The 20,278-nt window shown below is 33.2% G+C and overlaps 1 protein-coding gene and 1 pseudogene across 1 annotated transcript; one reads left to right on the top strand and one right to left on the bottom strand.

The window, feature by feature from the left end:
* The first annotated feature begins 755 nt into the window (after positions 1-755).
* LOC18109307 (protein PHOSPHATE-INDUCED 1) lies at positions 756-1,900 on the top strand. Its single transcript, XM_024601645.2, has one exon. It carries the CDS (start codon positions 822-824, stop codon positions 1,779-1,781), a length of 960 nt encoding a protein of 319 aa, XP_024457413.2. The 5' UTR covers positions 756-821; the 3' UTR covers positions 1,782-1,900.
* Positions 1,901-10,014: 8,114 nt separating this feature from the next.
* LOC112327753 (small nucleolar RNA R71) lies at positions 10,015-10,125 on the bottom strand (annotated as a pseudogene).
* Between the last annotated feature and the right edge of the window lie 10,153 nt (positions 10,126-20,278).

Raw genomic sequence — 20,278 nt, 5'->3', positions numbered from 1 at the left:
ATTGTTTTTAACCAAGAATAAATAATTTTTATTTTTAAGAATAAGTTTTACTTATATAAAATATATAATAAAATTTATAGATAAATTATAATAATATTTTAGAAACATTAAACACATACAAATTAATTATAAAATTATTCGTTATTTAAAAAAAAACTAAATAAATAATCTAAAAAAAACAATGACACAACCAGGTCTAGAAGCTAAAGAGCAATATCTAGCCAGACAATCCCAGCTAAAGCCGGTCAAAGATCATAAAAGAACCACGTAAAACCAGGCTAGTCTATTTAAGTTAGATAAATAATTAAACTTTTTTTTTAATTTTATATTCATGTATATTTGTTTTTCTCAACATACATATTACCGATTTAAATATCAGATAATTTTATGTGTATCAAGAGAGTTATTTTTTAGGCGATTAGATCAACCACTAGTCAAACCTATTAACCAAGCAATGGAAATCCTAATTTTCTTGCGAGGTTTTTTCGCGGCTTCATGAGCGGAGCTGTCTACAAAAAGCTATCTCATTCACTTTCGGTCCCTGGTCCTCTCTTAGCTGGCCAAGCACTGTAATGTTTGTTAACAATAGATGCAGTTGAAAACGAGAGTAGCCGCGCGCTCATTAAGTTACCAATGAAACAACGCGCTATTTACCTGTCATGTCACCACTTGCCCACTTTCAATTCTCAACCCACTCTCCGCGTAGCTTCCCTCCCTAAGATTTCAACACTTCCCTGAGACTATATATACCCAATCTCCTCCTCCGTTTCTCTCCACTCACAAAATCCTCTCTTCCATCACTACCGATCATCAGATCAATCATGGCCTCCTTTCTTTCTTCACACTCTCTTCTTCAACTTGTTCTGTTAATCTCTATTATACAATTCAGCTCAGCAGCAAGGACATTCTCCGTGTCAGATCAAAGCCAAGATCCCTTGTTATTTCAATACCACAATGGCCCTCTTCTTACCGGTGAAATTTCTATCAACTTGATCTGGTATGGCAAGTTCAAGCCATCTCAGCGTGCCATTGTCTCAGATTTTATTGCCTCTGTCTCTTCTAGAAGACCCACAACAGCCCAACCCTCTGTTGCCACGTGGTGGAAAGCTACTGAGAAATATTACAACCTTGTCAAGACGAAGAAAACCTCTCCTCTTCTCCTCTCTGTAGGAGCACAGATTTTAGACGAGAGGTATTCATTGGGGAAATCGCTCTCCAGCAAGCAAATCGTGCAGCTAGCATCAAAGGGTGGTCAAAAGGGTGCAATCAACGTTGTTTTGACATCATCTGATGTTGCTGTTGAAGGGTTTTGCTCTAGTAAATGTGGCACTCATGGGTCCTCTTTGAGTGCTAAAAAAATCAATGGTAAGAGATCGAAATTTGCTTACATTTGGGTTGGTAACTCTGAGACTCAATGCCCCGGTCAATGTGCGTGGCCATTCCACCAGCCAATCTATGGACCACAGAACCCTCCATTGGTTGCACCCAACAATGATGTGGGTCTCGATGGTATGGTAATCAATCTGGCTAGTCTTTTGGCTGGGACTGCAACAAACCCATTTGAAAATGGCTATTTCCAGGGTCCAAAGGAGGCTCCTCTTGAGGCCGCATCTGCTTGTCCTGCGGTCTATGGTAAGGGTGCGTATCCTGGTTATGCTGGGGATTTGTTAGTGGACTCTACAACTGGTGCTAGCTATAATGCTCATGGTGTTAATGGAAGGAAATACGTGCTTCCAGCTTTATTTGACCCTTCAACTTCAACTTGTTCCACTTTAATTTGAGAAGAGATCGCATTAGTGTGTATGAGAGTACCGTGGAGCTGTAGGAGAGATTATTCTTTGATTTAATCATTCTTTCATTCAATTATAATGAAATCAAATTTTAAGCATATTTGAATTAATGTTGCCTCTTGAATATGATGATTCAATACTAAACTGCCTTGTCTCTTCTTCTAATTGAATTTGATTAATTAACCAGAAAAAGCAAAAGGATAGTTTTTTTTTTCAATTCAGATTCGTAATCACGAAATTAATATTCATTTCTTATTGTTTATTGTGCTGTATCATCAATGATTAACAAACAAAAATTGCATTTTTCATTCATAATCACTGTTGCACATTGTTTATCAAACCTCAAAATGACATCGTTGGACATAAAGGTTGTTTTTTTCCATTTCATTGTAAATGATTAATTAAAAAAACTAAAACTAAAATAGAAAGTTATTTCACGGTAAATAATGAGATTAACGCACTATTTATAAAACTTTCCAATATTGTTTATTAAACTATCTAACTATACCATTGAAGTGTGAAATGATGCCATTTCAACCAAAATTATAAGTGTTTTTTCTTTTTTTTTTAAATGTATTTTTAGTTTAGTCTCTAGAAATCGAGGTTTGTTTGGAATGGGTCCATTAACTTCATTTATATTGCAACTCGGCTTCTAGATATATATTACTCTATTCGCACATGTCTTATTATAGGTCAGATTAATTTTTTAAATGTTAAAAGCGAGAATTGTTTTGTTGTTTTATTAAACCTGATCTAATGGCACAATCTTGAAATCTCGCAACTGTTTGTCTATCTCTAGTTTCCAATTAAATTACACGGGTGCTAGTCTAAACTAAATTGATTGATTTTATGGGTTCAAATGTAATCTTGATTACCGATAAAAACATAACTTAGCTTTTAACAAAACTCTAAAGTGATAATTAAAAAAAAAAACTTATTGAGATAATAACATATTGGTTTTGTAAAATTTAATAGCATGAATTTTTTCTAAAACTATTTTTTTTTACAATATGAGAAAAAAATAAATGACAAAAAAGTCAAGTTCAATTAAAAATAAAAGTGAAAAAAGACACCCTAACAAGCCAATTTTGGATTTGTAATTTCTTTCTTAAACAAAAACAAAATTGAAAAAAATTAAGAGACAAATATAGATAAAGATATTTAGTATCGCAATATGGGTTATTTACTTGGTTTTGTTTAATGATTTTTTTTTATTAAAATCAATTTGAAATAGAAATCGACACACCAATAAGATTTATTGAACAATATAAAAAGAAAAAAAAAACATTTTATGCAAGACTGTATTTATTAAAAATATTATAAGAAATAAATGTTTTTTATCTCTAAAAATAAATTTAATAAATTTAAAATATATAAAATTATAAAAGAATCATAATAATCTCTTCAAAAATTAAACATATCCAATATAATTAAAACAAATAATCACTATTTATAAAAGGATAAATAATAATAAAAATTCACAGAGAAGTGAAATACAAACTTAAAAATTATATTTAAAAATATAAAAAAGTTCTAATCTAAAAATAATGAAAACAAAAAAAAATGAGGTCAGGCCAACCCGAGCCAGCAAAGTAGACATATAATCTGGATATTAAAGGGTGAGCTAGTCTGAATTAACCTGACAAACTCGTGTTCTAGGTCATGATGTCAGGAAAAGTTGATAGAAAAAATACTGAAAAAACTACAAAGCCATTTTCTTTTTTAAAAAAAAACAATATTGAATGGTGATATAAAAAAAAAAGACAAAAAAAGATATCAACCCTTGAGCTAGATCATCAGACTTGAAGCACCACTATACATGACATAATCATAAAGCCCAATCCCTAGGAAATGAAATGTTGAAGTATGAAATAAAAACAATTACAAACAAGAAATCCAAAATTAAAATTAGCAATTAAAAGAATGAAGGTTAAAACCAAAATAAAAAATAAATTAAAAGAATGAAAGATGACATAATGCGTTTTTTTAACAGACAATGCGTCATGTGCTGCAGTAGTCGACGCGTCGTCTACGATCCCATAATCCAGCCATTGTGGTGACTGGAAAAACAGAGTCCATGATTTTTTTCATTCGAAAACCTATTCTCAACTCCTTTTTGACCTAAAACACAGAAAAAACAGTAGGAAATTTGTTAAACTAAATCATGGCCTTCAAAAACGCAAAAAAAAAATTAACTACAAATCCGAAATCAAAAGTCTTCCCGAGCTTAAATATGCTTTTTTAGATCTTTTCAAGGTAAAAAAAAAACACTTAATCTTAATCCCCCTCGTTATGTAGAACCTTTTGACACAAAAACTGTATGTTTTGGTGACCTAAACCTTCACTAATGACAATTTTCTCTCTCTAAGCCATAATCTAGCGACCACTTCTCTCTCCTCCACCCAAAAAAGGACTGAAAGGGGAGGAAAATGAAGTTTGGTTTCAAAATATATTTTTTAAAAATTATAGGGACCGAAGACCTAATTGCTTAAAAAAATGAGGGGTGAAAATGAAGGTTTCAAACAAATTGCATATTTGCCACCAATTTTACTCGCTTTTGTCATTTTAGTTATCTTTTCTTTTAATTCAACCATCACAAAAAAAAAAAATGCAATTGGGCTCTAATCCACTTTAGAGCTCTATTTAGTGGTTTGTAATTGATCACAAGCCTAGGTGTGCCTCTTTCTATTTCAGAATTTTTGGTGACATAAAATGCAGCACACGACCAAGGTGATTTGAACTTCTAGATCAGACTTTTAGACTCTAAATCTTGAATTTCGAGTCTATAATGTTGTTCTAATTCAACATTCATTTGGATTGGTCTTGCTTTTGTAGGTATTTGATTTTTAGAAAAGTTATCTTTATAAGGAACATCAACATGTTTTCTTTTCCAAAAAGCATGTGGCAGATTAGAACAAATTTCGTGTTCAATCTTGTTTCGGAAATCTGAAATTCTTTTTTGTAAAACAAAATTTTGTAATTGATGTTTAATTCTTTATAAAGAAATATCATTTTTCAAATAATGTAAATGAAAAGTTTTTTCATGGATCAATGCATTGATCTGATATTTATGCATAGAACATGCTTTCATTAGATTCAGATTCCTAGTTTTTTATTTTTCTAGGAAAGAGAAAACAAGTTTCACATCATTAATTTTTGAAGTAATGCAGTCATGTCTTGCTTTGTAAGGGGTAATTATGCCAATGAATGGAGTTCTAAGAATGATGGTATGATTTATGTCTAAATCCCTACAAAAACATCAAGATCAAAACTCCAAATATATTCATGTCGGCTTTATACAGGTTGGGATCAAACCTCTGACCAAAGAAGGTCTTAATACCTTCATTCTAGTAGTGCTCAAAGACGCTAGATTTCAAAATTTCCAAGATTCCTTATTTAGTTCTATTGAGTCTAGCCTATGCACTGGTCCAATTTTCTTTTATTGTTATCCAAACCTTACTATACCCCTTAAAGACCGAAATATCTTACAAAGCATGATCTTACAAATAAAAACCTACAATTATAATATGCTTGAAGGATCAATTCCAGTTGCCTTGATCTTCAAGATCCGCTATAAAGTCATGTTTTCAACCTTTGCTAGCAAACACAAATTCCAATCACAAAAAGGTGAAACCCTACTCCTCCAAACTAACCTTTCTAGATCAAACACAGTTGTTCCTAGAGTCATCCAGTAGAAAGATGTAACCCTTTCTGAGAACTGGATCTTTGAAGGTGCACCACAACGTCAACCCAATATTCAGATCAAAGAAATAACCCAATATACTAATGGAAAAGTCAAATTGTCTTTCCATCGACACTCAACTAGTTCTAGGTTTTCAGATAAATCTTCCTCATCTGGTACTATAGATCTAGGAAGAATCTCTAAAATCTCTTATGTCATAAATATACCATACCATATAAATCCACCTAGAAAATCAACCTCTAATATTCCAAATACCTGCTTCCAAAAAGTAGATTACACTACAAATATACCTAAACCTTTATATACAAACCCCGAATAGCAATCCCCTCCAACCTTTTATGCAGTCACAAAAAACATCAAAAACTAGCTGAATGTTTTAACTTCAGGAAAAGAATTTGTTATTGACAAGATTTATTTCAAAAATGATTTTTATGGTGCCCATAACTCTGATAAGAAATTTTGTTTTTTCAAAACTTTTTTACAACAAAGACGTGATACAAAAATGTTTGTATGAGTTCATCACATTACATAAAGTTCAAATCTTATTTTTTGATTTGTTTGAAATGTATTATGCATCCGAACATCATAGTACATATCCTTTCACATCTACAAAGCATGCATATCCCATAACATCTAGAAATAAAACTCTTGTTTAGGAACTTGCTAGTGGTCCTTCAGTTGAGTATGAACATCCATGCTTAAGAAACCTCAAAATCAACACAAAGACCAGACAGTTGAAGCCGCTCCTTATAAAATTCCCGGTGAAGACATTATTACCAATACCAACCTTAACACTTTAAGAAAACAATTAACCCTGATTGTTCTTGACACCCCTCAAGTCAGTAACAATCATTTAACCTTTACAAGCCAAATTAACACCATTCAAAATAACCAAAGAGCTCATAGTCAAACTTCTGATGAAGACGCCTTCAGAGAATAAACTCCTGGGATTGATAAACGCGTTTGTAAAAACCACAAATCACCCGTTTCCCCAGACATATCCATTCAAAATGAACCTAACATTATCAATCAACACAAATTTCATACCTCCTCCCTCTATGAATGGAACATAGATGGAATGTCAGAATACCACATCCTAAACACACTACAGCAAATTGTCATGGCAGCCAACGCCTACAAAACCTATACTGATACCTAAGATAAAGCCATAGCCGAACTTCATATAGTTGGTTTCTCTGGCCAGTTAAAAGGATGGTGGGATTATCATCTCACTGAAGCTGAACATCTTCAAATCCTAAATTCCATCCACATGACTGAAGAACAAACACCTATTCTTGACTCTTCTGGAAAATATAATCCAAGATATTGTATCAACCTTCATCTTAACCATCTCTTTATATTTTGTTGGAGATCCTTCCCATCTGAAAGATAAAAATATTAAACTCATTTCAAACCTCAGATGTATAGCTTAGTGATTTTCAGTGGTATAAAAACATCTTCCTCACCCATTTCATGCTCCGAGAAGACTCAAACCAACCCTTTTGGAAAGAAAAATTCCTTGTTGGTTTGCCTATCCTTTTAGGAGAAAAGGTCCGAAATAAAATCAAAGAAACCTTTCCATCCAAAATCATTCCTTATAACCAACTAACATATAGAGAGTTAGTCAGCTTTACCCAAAAGGAAGGTCTTAAAATCTGCGAAGACCTCAGGCTCCAAAAACACCTAAAGTGGGTAATGAAACGAACCAGACAGAAACTAGGAAGTTTTTGCCAACAGTTCGACTTCTCTGTATAAAAATCCACTTGCAATGGAAACTGTCCCAAGTCTAAGCCTTATTCAATGTCTAATAAACCACCTTACAAGAGATCAACTCATATAAAACATTTCTACTCCAAAACAGAATAACTTTACTATAAAAAACCCACAAAGGCCTACAAACCTTCGCAACTCAAGCCTAAACTCAAGCTTGACTTAAAAAACATTACTTGTTATAAATGTGGTAAAAAAGGTCATACTTCCCAATTCTGTAAAGCCAATACAAAACTATATGAGCTCCAAATAGAGGAAGAAGTTATTAACCAAATTCAAAACCTTTTCATTGAATCTTCTGACACTGAATCAAACCTTTCAGACACTTCTGAAAAAGCTTTCCAAATAGAAGAATTTGCAACTTCTAGTTCTAATTCTGAAGTGATTAGTACTTAAAAGTGTATTTTTATCAAGGTTTTATATCATCATTTTGCACTTGAAGTATCAATAACTCCTTAACTAGAGCATGTTTTATAATAACAAGTCTGATAATATAAGATAGCTTTAATTTATGGTAAATGCTCATTTAAATGCAGGCATATCTCACAATTCAAAGGATTGATTGATGTGATTAACTATTGAAAGTGAAAGGACAAAGAAAAGGCTAAGCTTAGAAAGGAGATACCGATTCAATTTAAATTGAAACACTATTCAGTTATTGGATCATATCTGGAGCTGTAGATCCTGGATTTCAGTTTGATTTATATGGATAGAAAGCTAAGAAATAGGCCTACAATTTTCATGCGTAGTGGAAGACCCAAATCTGCCATTTTTGAAATTCAAAGTTTGGCCACAAAAGAGAAATCAGAATCTGTTCTGCAATCCAACCCAAACATTGCTCAGAATTTTACCTATATCTGGAGTTCTAGAAGGCAAAATGACGTGACATTTGGAGAGTGGAAGGAAAAGACAATTGCCAACAATTTGCATGAAGAAGACCTGCTCAAATTCTAATGGTAACAATGACATTTCATCCAGACAAGAGCTTGAGGGCTATCCACCACGTCCACCAGCAGCACTACTCAGTATTTTAGCCATATCTCGAGCTCTAGTGATCCAAATGCTCTGAAATGTTATGAGTGGAAAGATAAGATGATTGCCAACAACTGTCATGAAGAACACTTTGCCAAGTTCTGATTGCATCAATGTCATTTCATCCAGCCAAAATGCTTGAGTGCTGCTGTCCACCAAGTCCACTAAATCAATAGTTGGCCACTATATCAATAATCAATTACCAAATGAATAGTTCTAAATTTTAGCCTATAAAAGGAGGCATTTGCCATTCATTTAGGAATCTTGGTTCTTCATATCAAGATCATGTTCTTGCTTTCTCTTTATATTTTTATAATGCTTAAGTTTTGCTTTCATTAATCTCTTGTTCATGCTTTTCATTTTCTTTACTATACTTAGTTAACTTATATCATGTTTATGTTCTTATATTATTTGTTTATGTTTTTCTTCTTCATAATGTCTAGCTAAGTTAATTGTGTCAAGGTGAAAAGGTTTCACTAATGGTGTTAGAATATGTATAATATAAACTCAACATGGACTTTAATGTTTATATTCAAGAAAGTTTGCTATTAACATGTCTTATCATTTTTATCTTATTAACTCTTAATACATTGCTTGTTAAATGGTTAATCTAGATTTGTGTTGTATAACACTTGGTACATCAAATACTTGATCCTTCATAGTCTTCGGCCGGCATCGTTGTTATGACAGGAACTTGATTTGTTGTCAACATAAGTTAGCATCATGAATACCTGATAAAATTTATAAGTATGGTGTTACATAAATAAGATGATTAATATGATCATGTTGATAATTTATAAAGAGTTTATACCTTACTTATCTCTAATACTATTAGTGGATCCTCTAACCTTGACATTTGCTTTTATCATTGTTTAATCTTCACATTTATCTTACATCTTAAAGTCCTCTTTAACTCATCATCACCATCACCATCACCATCATCATCATTGTTGTTGTTGTTGTTGTTGTTGTTATTGTTTTTATAATTTATATAGTTCACCTCCCTGTGGTTCGACCCCGGTCTTGCCGGGTTATTTATTACTTTGACACTCCTGCTGACATCAACTTTTTGATCGTGTCAAGTTTTTGGCGTCGTTGCCGAGGAGGTAAATTCTTGTATAAATTATAATATTTATTTTATTTTCACTTTTCACTTTTCACTTTTCTTTTATCTAACTTTTGTTTCTTTTTTTTTGTTTCTTTTTCTTTTGTTTTCTTCTTCCTTTTATTCTCTTCCTACACTTGCATGAGAGTTTGGTCACGTACATTATGTGGTAGACTTTGTAGGGTATCCTCATCATTTTCAAAAAATATGGCCGAAGAAGATAATCAATCACTTCATAATGAGAATAATAAGAATAATCGAGTTAGAACACTAAGAGACCACATGAATCCAACAAGAACAAGTGCACCCTCATGTATAGTTTTCCCTCCTGATGCATCTCACTTTAATTTTAAGCCAGGCATTATTCAACTTTTACCTTTTTTTCATGGCTTAGATCTAGAAAATCCATGCTTGCATTTGAGAGAATTTGAAGAAGTCTGTAACACCTATAATGACTTAAATTGTAGCATGAACACCATCAGATTAAAACTTTTTCCTTTTTCATTAAAAGACAAAGCTAAAACATGGCTACAAAATCTTAGGTCGCGATCCATTCGTGCTTGGGATGAAATGCAACAACAATTTTTAAAGAACTTTTTTCCATCTCACAGAACAAACTCTTTCAAAAGACAAATCACCACTTTCACTCAAAAATCAGGAGAAACATTTTACAAGTGTTGGGATAGATATAAAGACTTGCTTAATACCTGTCCTCATCATGGTTTTGAAATATGGGGATTGGTTTCACAATTTTATGAAGGGTTAACACCTAAAGATAAGCAAATGGTGGAATTGATGTGCAATGAAACTTTTGAAAATAAAGAACCTGATGAAGCAATGGAGTACCTAGACTTGCTAGCTGAAAATGCTCAAAATTGGGACACTACAGGCATTTATGAGGCACCAGGTAAAACTCAACCTCATACATCTAGTGGAGGTATGTACAACCTTAGGGAAGATCATGACCTCCAAGCCAAATTTACATCTGTAGCTAGAAAAGTCGAGGCACTTGAATTTAAAAAGAGTGGTCAATTAAAATCTGTTCAAGACATTATTTGTCAAATATGTGAAACGAATGAACATGCAACCAATGACTGTCCAACTTTGCCTTCTTTCAAGGAATGCCTCCATGAACAAGCCCATGCTTTAAACAGTTTCCAAAGGCCCAATCATAACCCGTACTCATAAACATACAACCCTGGTTGGAGAAATCACCCAAATTTCAGTTGGAAGAGTGGTAACAATAATGCACAAACTTCACAACCACCGTTTTAAGTTCACCATAATTTCCAAAATTCGCATGGATATGCACCTCCTTATGCTCCACCTCCTAGAAGAAATCTTGAGAAACATTGCATGCATTCATTGAAAAGCAGGAGATAATCAACACTCAAAATGCTCAAACCATGGCAGATCTAAAAGATGCTCTTGCAAAATTCACATCTGCTCTCAGTTTTCAAGAAAAAGGTAAGTTTCCATCTCAACCACAGCAAAATCCCAAGAGGCAATACAATGCAAATGCAAGTAGTTTTGGAAGTCAACACATGGATCAAGTCAAATCAGTCATCACTCTTCGCAGTGGTAAGGTTATTGAAAAACCCACTCTTGAACCTTGTGAGAAAGATGATGAGTTAATCTTCGAGGGTAAGGAAGGGGTTGAATCTGAACATTGCAAAGAAAATATTGATTCCTCGTCAACACTTCCATTTCTTCATGCCATGACCAAACAAAGAAAAGTCAATCACAACTCTGAAATCTTTAAAACTTTCAAACAGGTAAGGATCAATATACCTTTGTTGGATGCTATAAATAGGTACCTTCTTATGCTAAATTTTTAAAAGATTTGTGCACTGCGAAGAGAAAAATGAATGTGAAAAGAAAGCCTTTTTAGCCGAACAAGTGCCATTCTTCAGAACAATAATGCTTTGAAATATAAAGACCTTGGTTGTCCTACAATTTCTTGCTTTATTGGAGAACATAAAATTGAAAGAGCTTTACTTGATCTTGAAGCTAGTGTGAATTTACTTCCATATTCAGTCTTTCAGAGTCTCAATCTAGATGAGTTAAAACCAACTTCTGTAACTCTTTTACTTGCTGATAAATCTGTAAAAGTGCCTAGAGGAATAGTTGAAGATGTGTTAGTACAAGTTGATAAATTCATTTATCCTGTGGATTTTATTGTCTTGGATACACAACCTGTTAAAGCATGTAATTCAATTCCTGTTATTTTAGGACGTTCGTTTCTTGCAACTTCTAATGCATTGATTAATTGTAGGAATGGACTGATGAAGTTATCATTTGGAAACATGACATTGGAGATGAATATTTTCAACATTTGCAAGCAACCTAGAGATAATAATAATTTACAGGAAGTGGACTTTATTGAAAAATTAGTTCATGATCAAGTTTTTAAAACTATTTCCAGTGAAATTAAGTTTAATGAATCTGAGAATTTGCAAATGGTTTATTTTCAGGAAGAATCAAAGGCAAGTAATTGGAGACTATAAATTGAAGAATTGTCACCACGATCAATTGAGTCTATACCTTCAAGTGTTCAACCACCAAAACCTGATTTGAAGCTGTTACCATTCAATCTCAAATACTCATTTTTGGGAGAAAATGAAACTTTTCCGGTAATAATCTCTTCCAAACTTAATGCACATCAAGAAGGTAAGTTATTACAAACTCTAAAATGCACAAAAATACATTAGGATGGACCATAGCTGACATAAAAGGAATTAGTCCTTTGATTTGCACACACAAGATTTATTTGGAGGAAAATGTTAAACCCTCTAGAGAAATGCAACGAAGGCTTAATCCTAATATGAAAGAAGTAGTGAGGAATGAAGTCATCAAGCTTCTAGATAATGGAATCATTTATCCTATTTCTGATAGTAAATGGGTAAGTCCTACCCAAGTTGTACCCAAGAAGTTTGGAGTCACTGTGATAACAAATGAGAAAAATAAGTTAATTCCAACTAAGACTATTACTGGTTGGCGCATCTGCATTGACTATAGAAAACTTAATTCAATGACTAGAAAAGATCATTTCCCTTTACCTTTCATGGATCAAATCCTAGAAAGAGTTGCAGGTCATGAATTTTATTGTTTCCTAGATGGCTATTTAGGTTACAACCAAATTGAAATTGCATTGGAAGATCAAGAGAAGACTACTTTCACATGTCCATTTAGAACTTTTGCATATAGAAGCATGCCTTTTGGATTATGTAATGCACCAGTCACGTTTCAAATATGCATGCTTAGCATATTTAGTGATATGGTTGAATGTTTTCTTGAAATTTTTATGGATGATTTTTCTGTTTTTGGCGATTCATTTTATGATTGTTTGACTAACTTAGAAAAGGTTTTGAGCAGGTGTGAAGAGAAGAATCTTGTGCTGAATTGGGAAAAATGTCATTTTATGGTAACAAACGGCATTGTACTTGATCACATTGTTTTATCGAAAGGAATTGAGGTTGACAAATCTAAAATTGAGTTCATTGCCAACTTGCCAACACCAAAATCTGTTAAAGATGTTAGATCATTCTTAGGACATGCTGGTTTTTATAGAAGGTTCATCAAAGATTTTAGTGTCATATATAAGCCATTGTGTAACCTTCTAACAAAGGAAAATGTTTTTGAATGGACTGAACAATGTGAAGAAGCCTTTGTTAAACTTAAAAACTTGCTTACTTATGCTCCTGTCATTCAACCTCCAGATTGGTCATTACCTTTTGAAATAATGCGTGATGCTAGTGATTATGCCATAGGTGCTGTCTTAGGACAAAGAAAAGATAAGAAACCCTATGTGATTTATTATGCAAGTAAAACTTTAAATAGTGCTCAGATGAATTACACTACCACTGAAAAGAAATTACTTGCGGTAATATTTGCATGTGACAAGTTCAAATCTTATCTTGTTGGCTCACCTGTTGTTGTTTTTAGTGATCATGCAGCTTTGAAATATCTTCTTTCAAAAAAGGATTCTAAGGCTAGATTGGTACGATGGATTTTGTTACTTCAAGAATTTGATATCACAATCAAAGACAAGAAAGGCACCGAAAATGTTGTCGCGGATCATTTGTCAAGATTGACAATAGATTCCACATCCAACATTATGCAAATCAATGATTACTTTCCTGATTAATATTTATTTTCTGTTGCTACAATGCCTTGGTTTGTTAATATTGTTAATTTTCTTGTTTCAGGACATTTGCCAGCTATTGGAGCACCCAATACAAAAGAAAGTTCTTGAACGAAGTGAAGAACTTTTATTGGGATGACCTTTATTTATTCAAATATTGTCCTGATCAAATATTTCGAAGATGCATTCCTGACAATGAGGTAAGTAGTGTCATTAAATTTTGTCATTCTGAGGCATGTGGGGGTCATTTCTCATCAAGAAAGACAACTGCAAAAATCTTACAAAGTGGATTTTTCTGGCCTACCATGTTCAAGGACACGCATGCATTCTGCAAGATTTGTGAAAATTGTCAAAAGTTGGGATCTATTTCAAAATGTCACATGATGCCTTTAAATCTTATTCTTGTCATTGAGATCTTTAACTGTTGGGGTATAGATTTCATGGGTCCATTTCCTCCATCATTTGGTTTCTTGTACATATTAGTCGCAGTAGATTATGTTTCAAAATGGATAGAGGCAATTCCAAGTCGAAACAATGATCACAAAATAGTGATAAAGTTTTTGAAAGAAAATATCTTGAGTCGATTTGGAATTCCTCGAGCCATGATAAGTGATGGTGGAACACATTTCTGCAACAAGTCATTTGAGTCTTTAATGAAGAAATATGGAATCACACACAAAGTTGCCACCCCTTATCACCCTCAGACAAATGGACAAGTAGAACTTGCTAATAGAGAGATCAAACAGATCTTGGAGAAAACAGTGAACCCTAATAGGAAAGACTGGTCTTTAAGACTTAATGATGCACTTTGGGCTTATCGAATTGCTTATAAAACATCATTAGGTATGTCACCTTATAGACTAGTCCATGGAAAACCTTGTCACTTGCCTGTGGAACTTGAACATAAAGCTTATTGGGCTATTAAAGCTTTCAATTCAAACCTTGATGATGCTAGTCAGCTGCGAAAATTACAAATAAATGAGCTTGAGGAAATAAGAAATGATGCATATGAAAATTTAAGAATTCATAAAGCAAGAATCAAAGAGTTTCATGAAAAGAAAATACTAAGAAAAACATTCAATGTTGGTCAAAAAGTCTTGCTTTATAATTCTCGACTCCATTTATTTCCTGGAAAACTAAGATCAAGATGGAGCGGTCCTTTTATTGTGAAACATGTGTATCCATATGGGGCCTGTGATATCGAGAATCCAAAGAATGGTAATGTTTTCAAGGTAAATGGACATCGTTTGAAAGTTTACTTTGACAATTTTTCAGTTGAAAATGACTCTATTGAATTGGGTGATCCTGTATATAAAGATTGATTCTTTTTCTCACATTGTTTTTGTGTTTCTTTTTTGTGTGACCTTTGTTTTGCTAGTTTCTCTCACCTCGGTCAAATGGTGGATAACGGTACTCCGTGACTCTTAAGTCAATTCTTTCATTTCCCATGATAACTGATATCTGTGTATATATTTGTGCAATTCTTTGCTCTTTCTCCCTTCTTTGCATCTCTTTTCCACTTCTTATCTACAAAAAATGGACACCGCTCTTGAAAAATTGAAAAAGTATTTTCCCGCTCTGCCTCAGAATGCAATTACAAAAACTTACCGTGCTAGGTGTGAAAGATTGAGATTGTTAATGAACCATGGAATTCCTGAAGATATTCGCTGGCTAATTGAAGCAAAGGTCCGATTATCAGGTGAGTCCTCCAATTCTTTCATTTCATACATGCCTGGAACAGGTAAAAGCACTTTTGCAAAGAAATGTCGTGCGAAACGACTGAAAGTCTGTCACAGATGTGCTAGATGGACTTGTAATGCAAAATGTCATTCTTTAGGAATGGTATCTGTAAACCATGAAGATAAAATACAATTCATTAAGGATGGCCTGAGTAAGGGGTCTTTAGATAATCTTCTATTGACTCTTGAGACGCACACTAGTGGAGATGTGCATCGTGCAATTCATGATTTATGGCCACAATTTCATAAAGAACATGCTCGACATAGTCTTGGGAATCTGACTAAAAAAGACCATGTTTGCCAGTTTTTAAGAAAACTGGATGGGAAGCCTATCCCCGACCCATAGAGGGCATTTAAGCCATTTTTGGACGTAAAACCAAGGGAAAATATGAGCCACAATCACAATTGCTTGTACATACACATATTTTTTAAGAGAGAGAGAGACTCCAGCTGGCCTACATATAGATGGTATGATTGTATTTTTAATTTCTCATCTATAACATCTTCTCTTCCTTCACTTCATTTCTACTCAACCCATATATTCAACAGATATCAAAGTGTGTAGAAATGGTAGGTTCCTCAAGTCCTCAAATAAGAAATATTTGTGTTTTCGGTGGATCCAGTTCTGGAAAAGAAAAAGAGTTTTTAGAATCAGCAAATCATCTTGGTCAGGTATTAGCTAAGAGAAAGATTCATTTAGTGTATGGCGGAGGCAGCCTTGGGTTAATGGGGGGTGTGTCAATAGCTGCATTTTTAAGAGGCAGTCAAGTTTTGGGGGTCGTCCCCAAAGCTTTAGCAAAAGAGGACCTCCTTGGAAAAACAATTGGAGAGGAACTACAGGTCTCCACAATGTCTGATCCACTGAATACAATGTTTAAACACGTTGATGCCTTCATTGCCTTACCAGGTGGTCTGGGCACATTAGAAGAGATCTTTCATATTTTATCTTGGGCCCAACTGCACATTCACCATAAACCTATAGGTTTGTTAAATGTTAATGGTTTTTATGATAAATTGTTGTCTTTTCTTGATCAAGCTGTGGAACAGAAATTTCTAACATCTTCGGCACGAAAAATCATAATCTCTACTGCTACTGCTGAACAATTGATTGACCAACTACAATATTTCATCCCTGTAATTGATCCCTTCATGAGTCGCATAAATTGGTCAACTAAAGAAAGCCGTAAAAAGCTTAGATTGGATTTGAGCCTTCGTTTGTGAAACCTTGTGTCTTTTTGTTTTATTATTTTGTTTTGTTATTTCTTATACTTGTTTAAGTGTGTTTCAGGTTTATCAGTGTTCATTGTTTCAGGTGATGTCTTCTATACTCTATCTTTCTACCTTAAGACATTGAAGACAATGTCTCGTTTTGGTTAGGGGGAAAGGGTAGTCAATACCTAAAAAAAATTAACTAACTGTGTTTTCTATTTGCAAAATCGTTGTTACTAAGATGGCAGAGTCAAGGAGTTCTTTTGTTAAAGTGACTCTTGAGACGCATCTTAGTAAACATTCTTAATAAGGTCTATCATAATACTTCTTGAAATATTCAGGTTTACAAACTCTCGCATTATTATCAATTGATTCTGCTTATATACTAATTTAACAAGTATTTTTAAACCTTTATTTTCACACACACACACACTTTAACATATGATTGTGGGTCGCACATTGGATTATTACATTATTTATGTTCTTTTGTTAAAAGTAACAACTAAGGGAAAGGGATAGCATATAATTTGCAAAAAAAAAAATAGATAAGTTTGGTTTCGTAGCCTCCCTAATCTAAGCAATTAAGCCCGAAGGGGTGTTTTAACACCTAATACCCTAAAGTCAGCTGACTTGGGAGCTATTGGCCCAGCGCTTGTTACATGGGTTAAGGAGAAAAGCTTAAGGGAATCAAACATTGCATCATCTACGTATCAGTATCTGCAACTCGAGTTACTAAGCTCAAAGGGGTGTCTCAACACCTAATGCCCTAAGACCAACTGGTCTAGGAGTCATTAGCCGAAAGCTCATTACATGGGTTAAAGATGCATTGTGTTTTAAGTTATATGTATATAAAAAAAAGAAAAAAAATAGAAAAAGATAATAATCTCAACCCAAAGAAGTTAGCCTTAAATATTAGAACATAATTTTTTTTCTAATAAAAGCCCCATCATCTATGTTTTCATACATTTAGCGCATAAAAAAGAAGGTTTATTAATATCTTATTTTAACAGTATGAAGCAGATATATATAAATGAGAGTTTGTTTACTTGGATAGATTAATAGAAGTTGAATGATGAATGCCTTGCTTTGTGGAACTTGCAAATTATTTTTCTATTTTAACGCTTTGATTACTAGGGACTAGCAATAAGCTGGTTGAGGGGTGTGATTAGTACTTAAAAGTGCATTTTTATCAAGGTTTTATATCATCATTTTGCACTTGAAGTATCAATAACTTCTTAACTAGAGCATGTTTTATAATAAGTTTGATAATATAAGATAGCTTTAATTTATGGTAAATGCTCAATTAAATGTAGGCATATCTCACAATTCAAAGGATTGATTGATGTGATTAACTATTGAAAGTGAAAGGACAAAGAAAAGGCTAAGCTTAGAAAGGAGATACCGATTCAATTCAAATTGAAACACTGTTCAGTTATTGGGTCATATCTGGAGCTGTAGATCTTGGATTTTAGTTTGATTTATATGGATAGCAAGCTAAGAAATAGGCCTACAATTTTCATGAGTAGTGGAAGACCCAAATCTGTCATTTTCAAATTCAAAGTTTGGCCACAGAAGAGAAGTCAGAATCTGTTCTGTAATCCAACCCAAACACTGCTCAGAATTTTACCTATATCTGGAGTTCTAGAAGGCAAAATGATGTGAAATTTGGTGGGTGGAAGGAAAAGACAATTGCCAACAACTTGCATGAAGAAGACCTACTTAAATTCTGATGGTAACAATGACATTTCATCCAAACCAGAGCTTGAGGGCTATCCACCACGTTCACCAGCAGCACTACTCAGTATTTTAGCCATATCTCGAGATCTAGTGATCCAAATGCTCTGAAATGTTATGGGTGGAAAGATAAGATGATTGCCAACAACTGTCATGAAGAACACTTTGCCAAGTTCTGATTGCATCAATGTCATTTCATCCAGCCAAAATGCTTGAGTGCTGTTGTCCACCAAGTCCACTAAATCAATAGTTGGCCACTACATCAATAATCAATTACCAAATGAATAGTTCTGAATTTTAGCCTATAAAAGGAGGCATTTTCCATTCATTTAGGAATCTTGGTTCTTCAGATCAAGATCATGTTCTTGCTCTCTCTTTATATTTTTATAATGCTTAAGTTTTGCTTTCATTAATCTCTTGTTCATGCTTTTCATTTCCTTTACTATACTTAGTTAACTTATATCATATTTATGTTCTTATATTGTTTGTTTATGTTTTTCTTCTTCATAATGTCTAGCTAAGTTAATTGTGTCAAGGTGAAAAGGTTTCACTAATGGTGTTAGAATATGTATAATATAAACTCAACATGGACTTTAATGTTTATATCCAAGAAAGTTTGCTATTAACATGTCTTATCATTTTTATCTTATTAACTCTTAATACCTTGCTTGTTAAATGGTTAATCTAGATTTATGTTGTATAACACTTGGTACATCAAATACTTGATCCTTCATAGTCTTCGGCCGACATCGTTATTATGAGAGGAACTTGATTTGTTGTCAACATAAGTTAGCATCATGAATACCTGATAAAATTTATAAGTATGGTGTTACATAAATAAGATGATTAATATGATCATGTTGATAATTTATAAAGAGTTTATACTTTACTTATCTCTAATACTATTAGTGGATCCTCTAACCTTGACATTTGCTTTTATCATTGTTTAATCTTCACATTTATCTTACATCTCAAAGTCCTCTTTAACTTATCATCACCATCACCATCACCATCATCATCATTGTTGTTGTTGTTGTTGTTGTTGTTATTGTTGTTTATAATTTATATAGGTCACCTCCTTGTGGTTCGACCCCAGTCTTGCCGGGTTATTTATTACTTTGACACTCCTGCACTCGGGATAAGACATCAACTATTTGATCGTGTCAAACCTCATCCCACAAACAACTCAATGTCTTAACCAGAGACTAGAATTTATTCTTAAAGCCATCAAAAGATTGGATGACCCCCAATTACAAATTTCATTCCTGATTTTTTAACATGAATTTTTCCAAAACAGGTCCTAATGCCTTCTAAGTCCAAATATAAAGGCAAAGCCCCTTAGTCGGCACCTACAAAACCACAAAAAACTCAAAGCACTCTAGAACTTATAGCTTCCGCCATATCTTCTGCAAAACCAATAACTCTTTGGTACGATGCAGTTATTGTTGAAGAGAAAGCAACAAATCATCTAACAATCCAGAGTGATAAAGTATAAAATTTGGTAGACACCCTATCCAAATCTCTAGAATTTCTTCTGGCCTTACAAACTTTCAGCTAGAAGTTCTCTCAAGAGGATGAATCCTCTCAATCAGGTAAAATTTATAAATTGATTTCAAAAACCCAAGCAGAGTCTTCTTCTCAAAAACCTCTGTTTCAATCTACAAATCTTTCATTATTTCTTTACATTTTGTGTTGGTTTTTTTTTTTATGATAGACAATCTTTATATATAAGTTCTTAAATTGTTGTTTTTTCTTATAAAAAACATAAAAATAATCAAAAGGAATTTTTAAGTCTTTAAATTATAAAAATCATTGCAATTATGTTAAAATTATATTCTATAATTATTAATATAATGTTGATGATAAAGACTAACCTTACTAAATTTTCAAACCAAATAAAATACTAAATTTACATGTGAAATAAGGTTTTTTAGAAAATAATAAATGTATAGTTATTAGTGATTTATACGGTATGATATGTTTCATAAAATATATTTATTCTCATTAAATATTAATAAAATTACAAAATTAAATAAATTAAGATGTTCACCA

This window comes from Populus trichocarpa, chromosome 5, assembly GCF_000002775.5.
Source record: "Populus trichocarpa isolate Nisqually-1 chromosome 5, P.trichocarpa_v4.1, whole genome shotgun sequence".
Lineage (NCBI taxonomy): Eukaryota > Viridiplantae > Streptophyta > Magnoliopsida > Malpighiales > Salicaceae > Populus > Populus trichocarpa.
The sequence above is the reverse complement of the archived record's forward strand: the minus strand, read 5'-3'. Positions and strand labels throughout refer to the sequence as shown.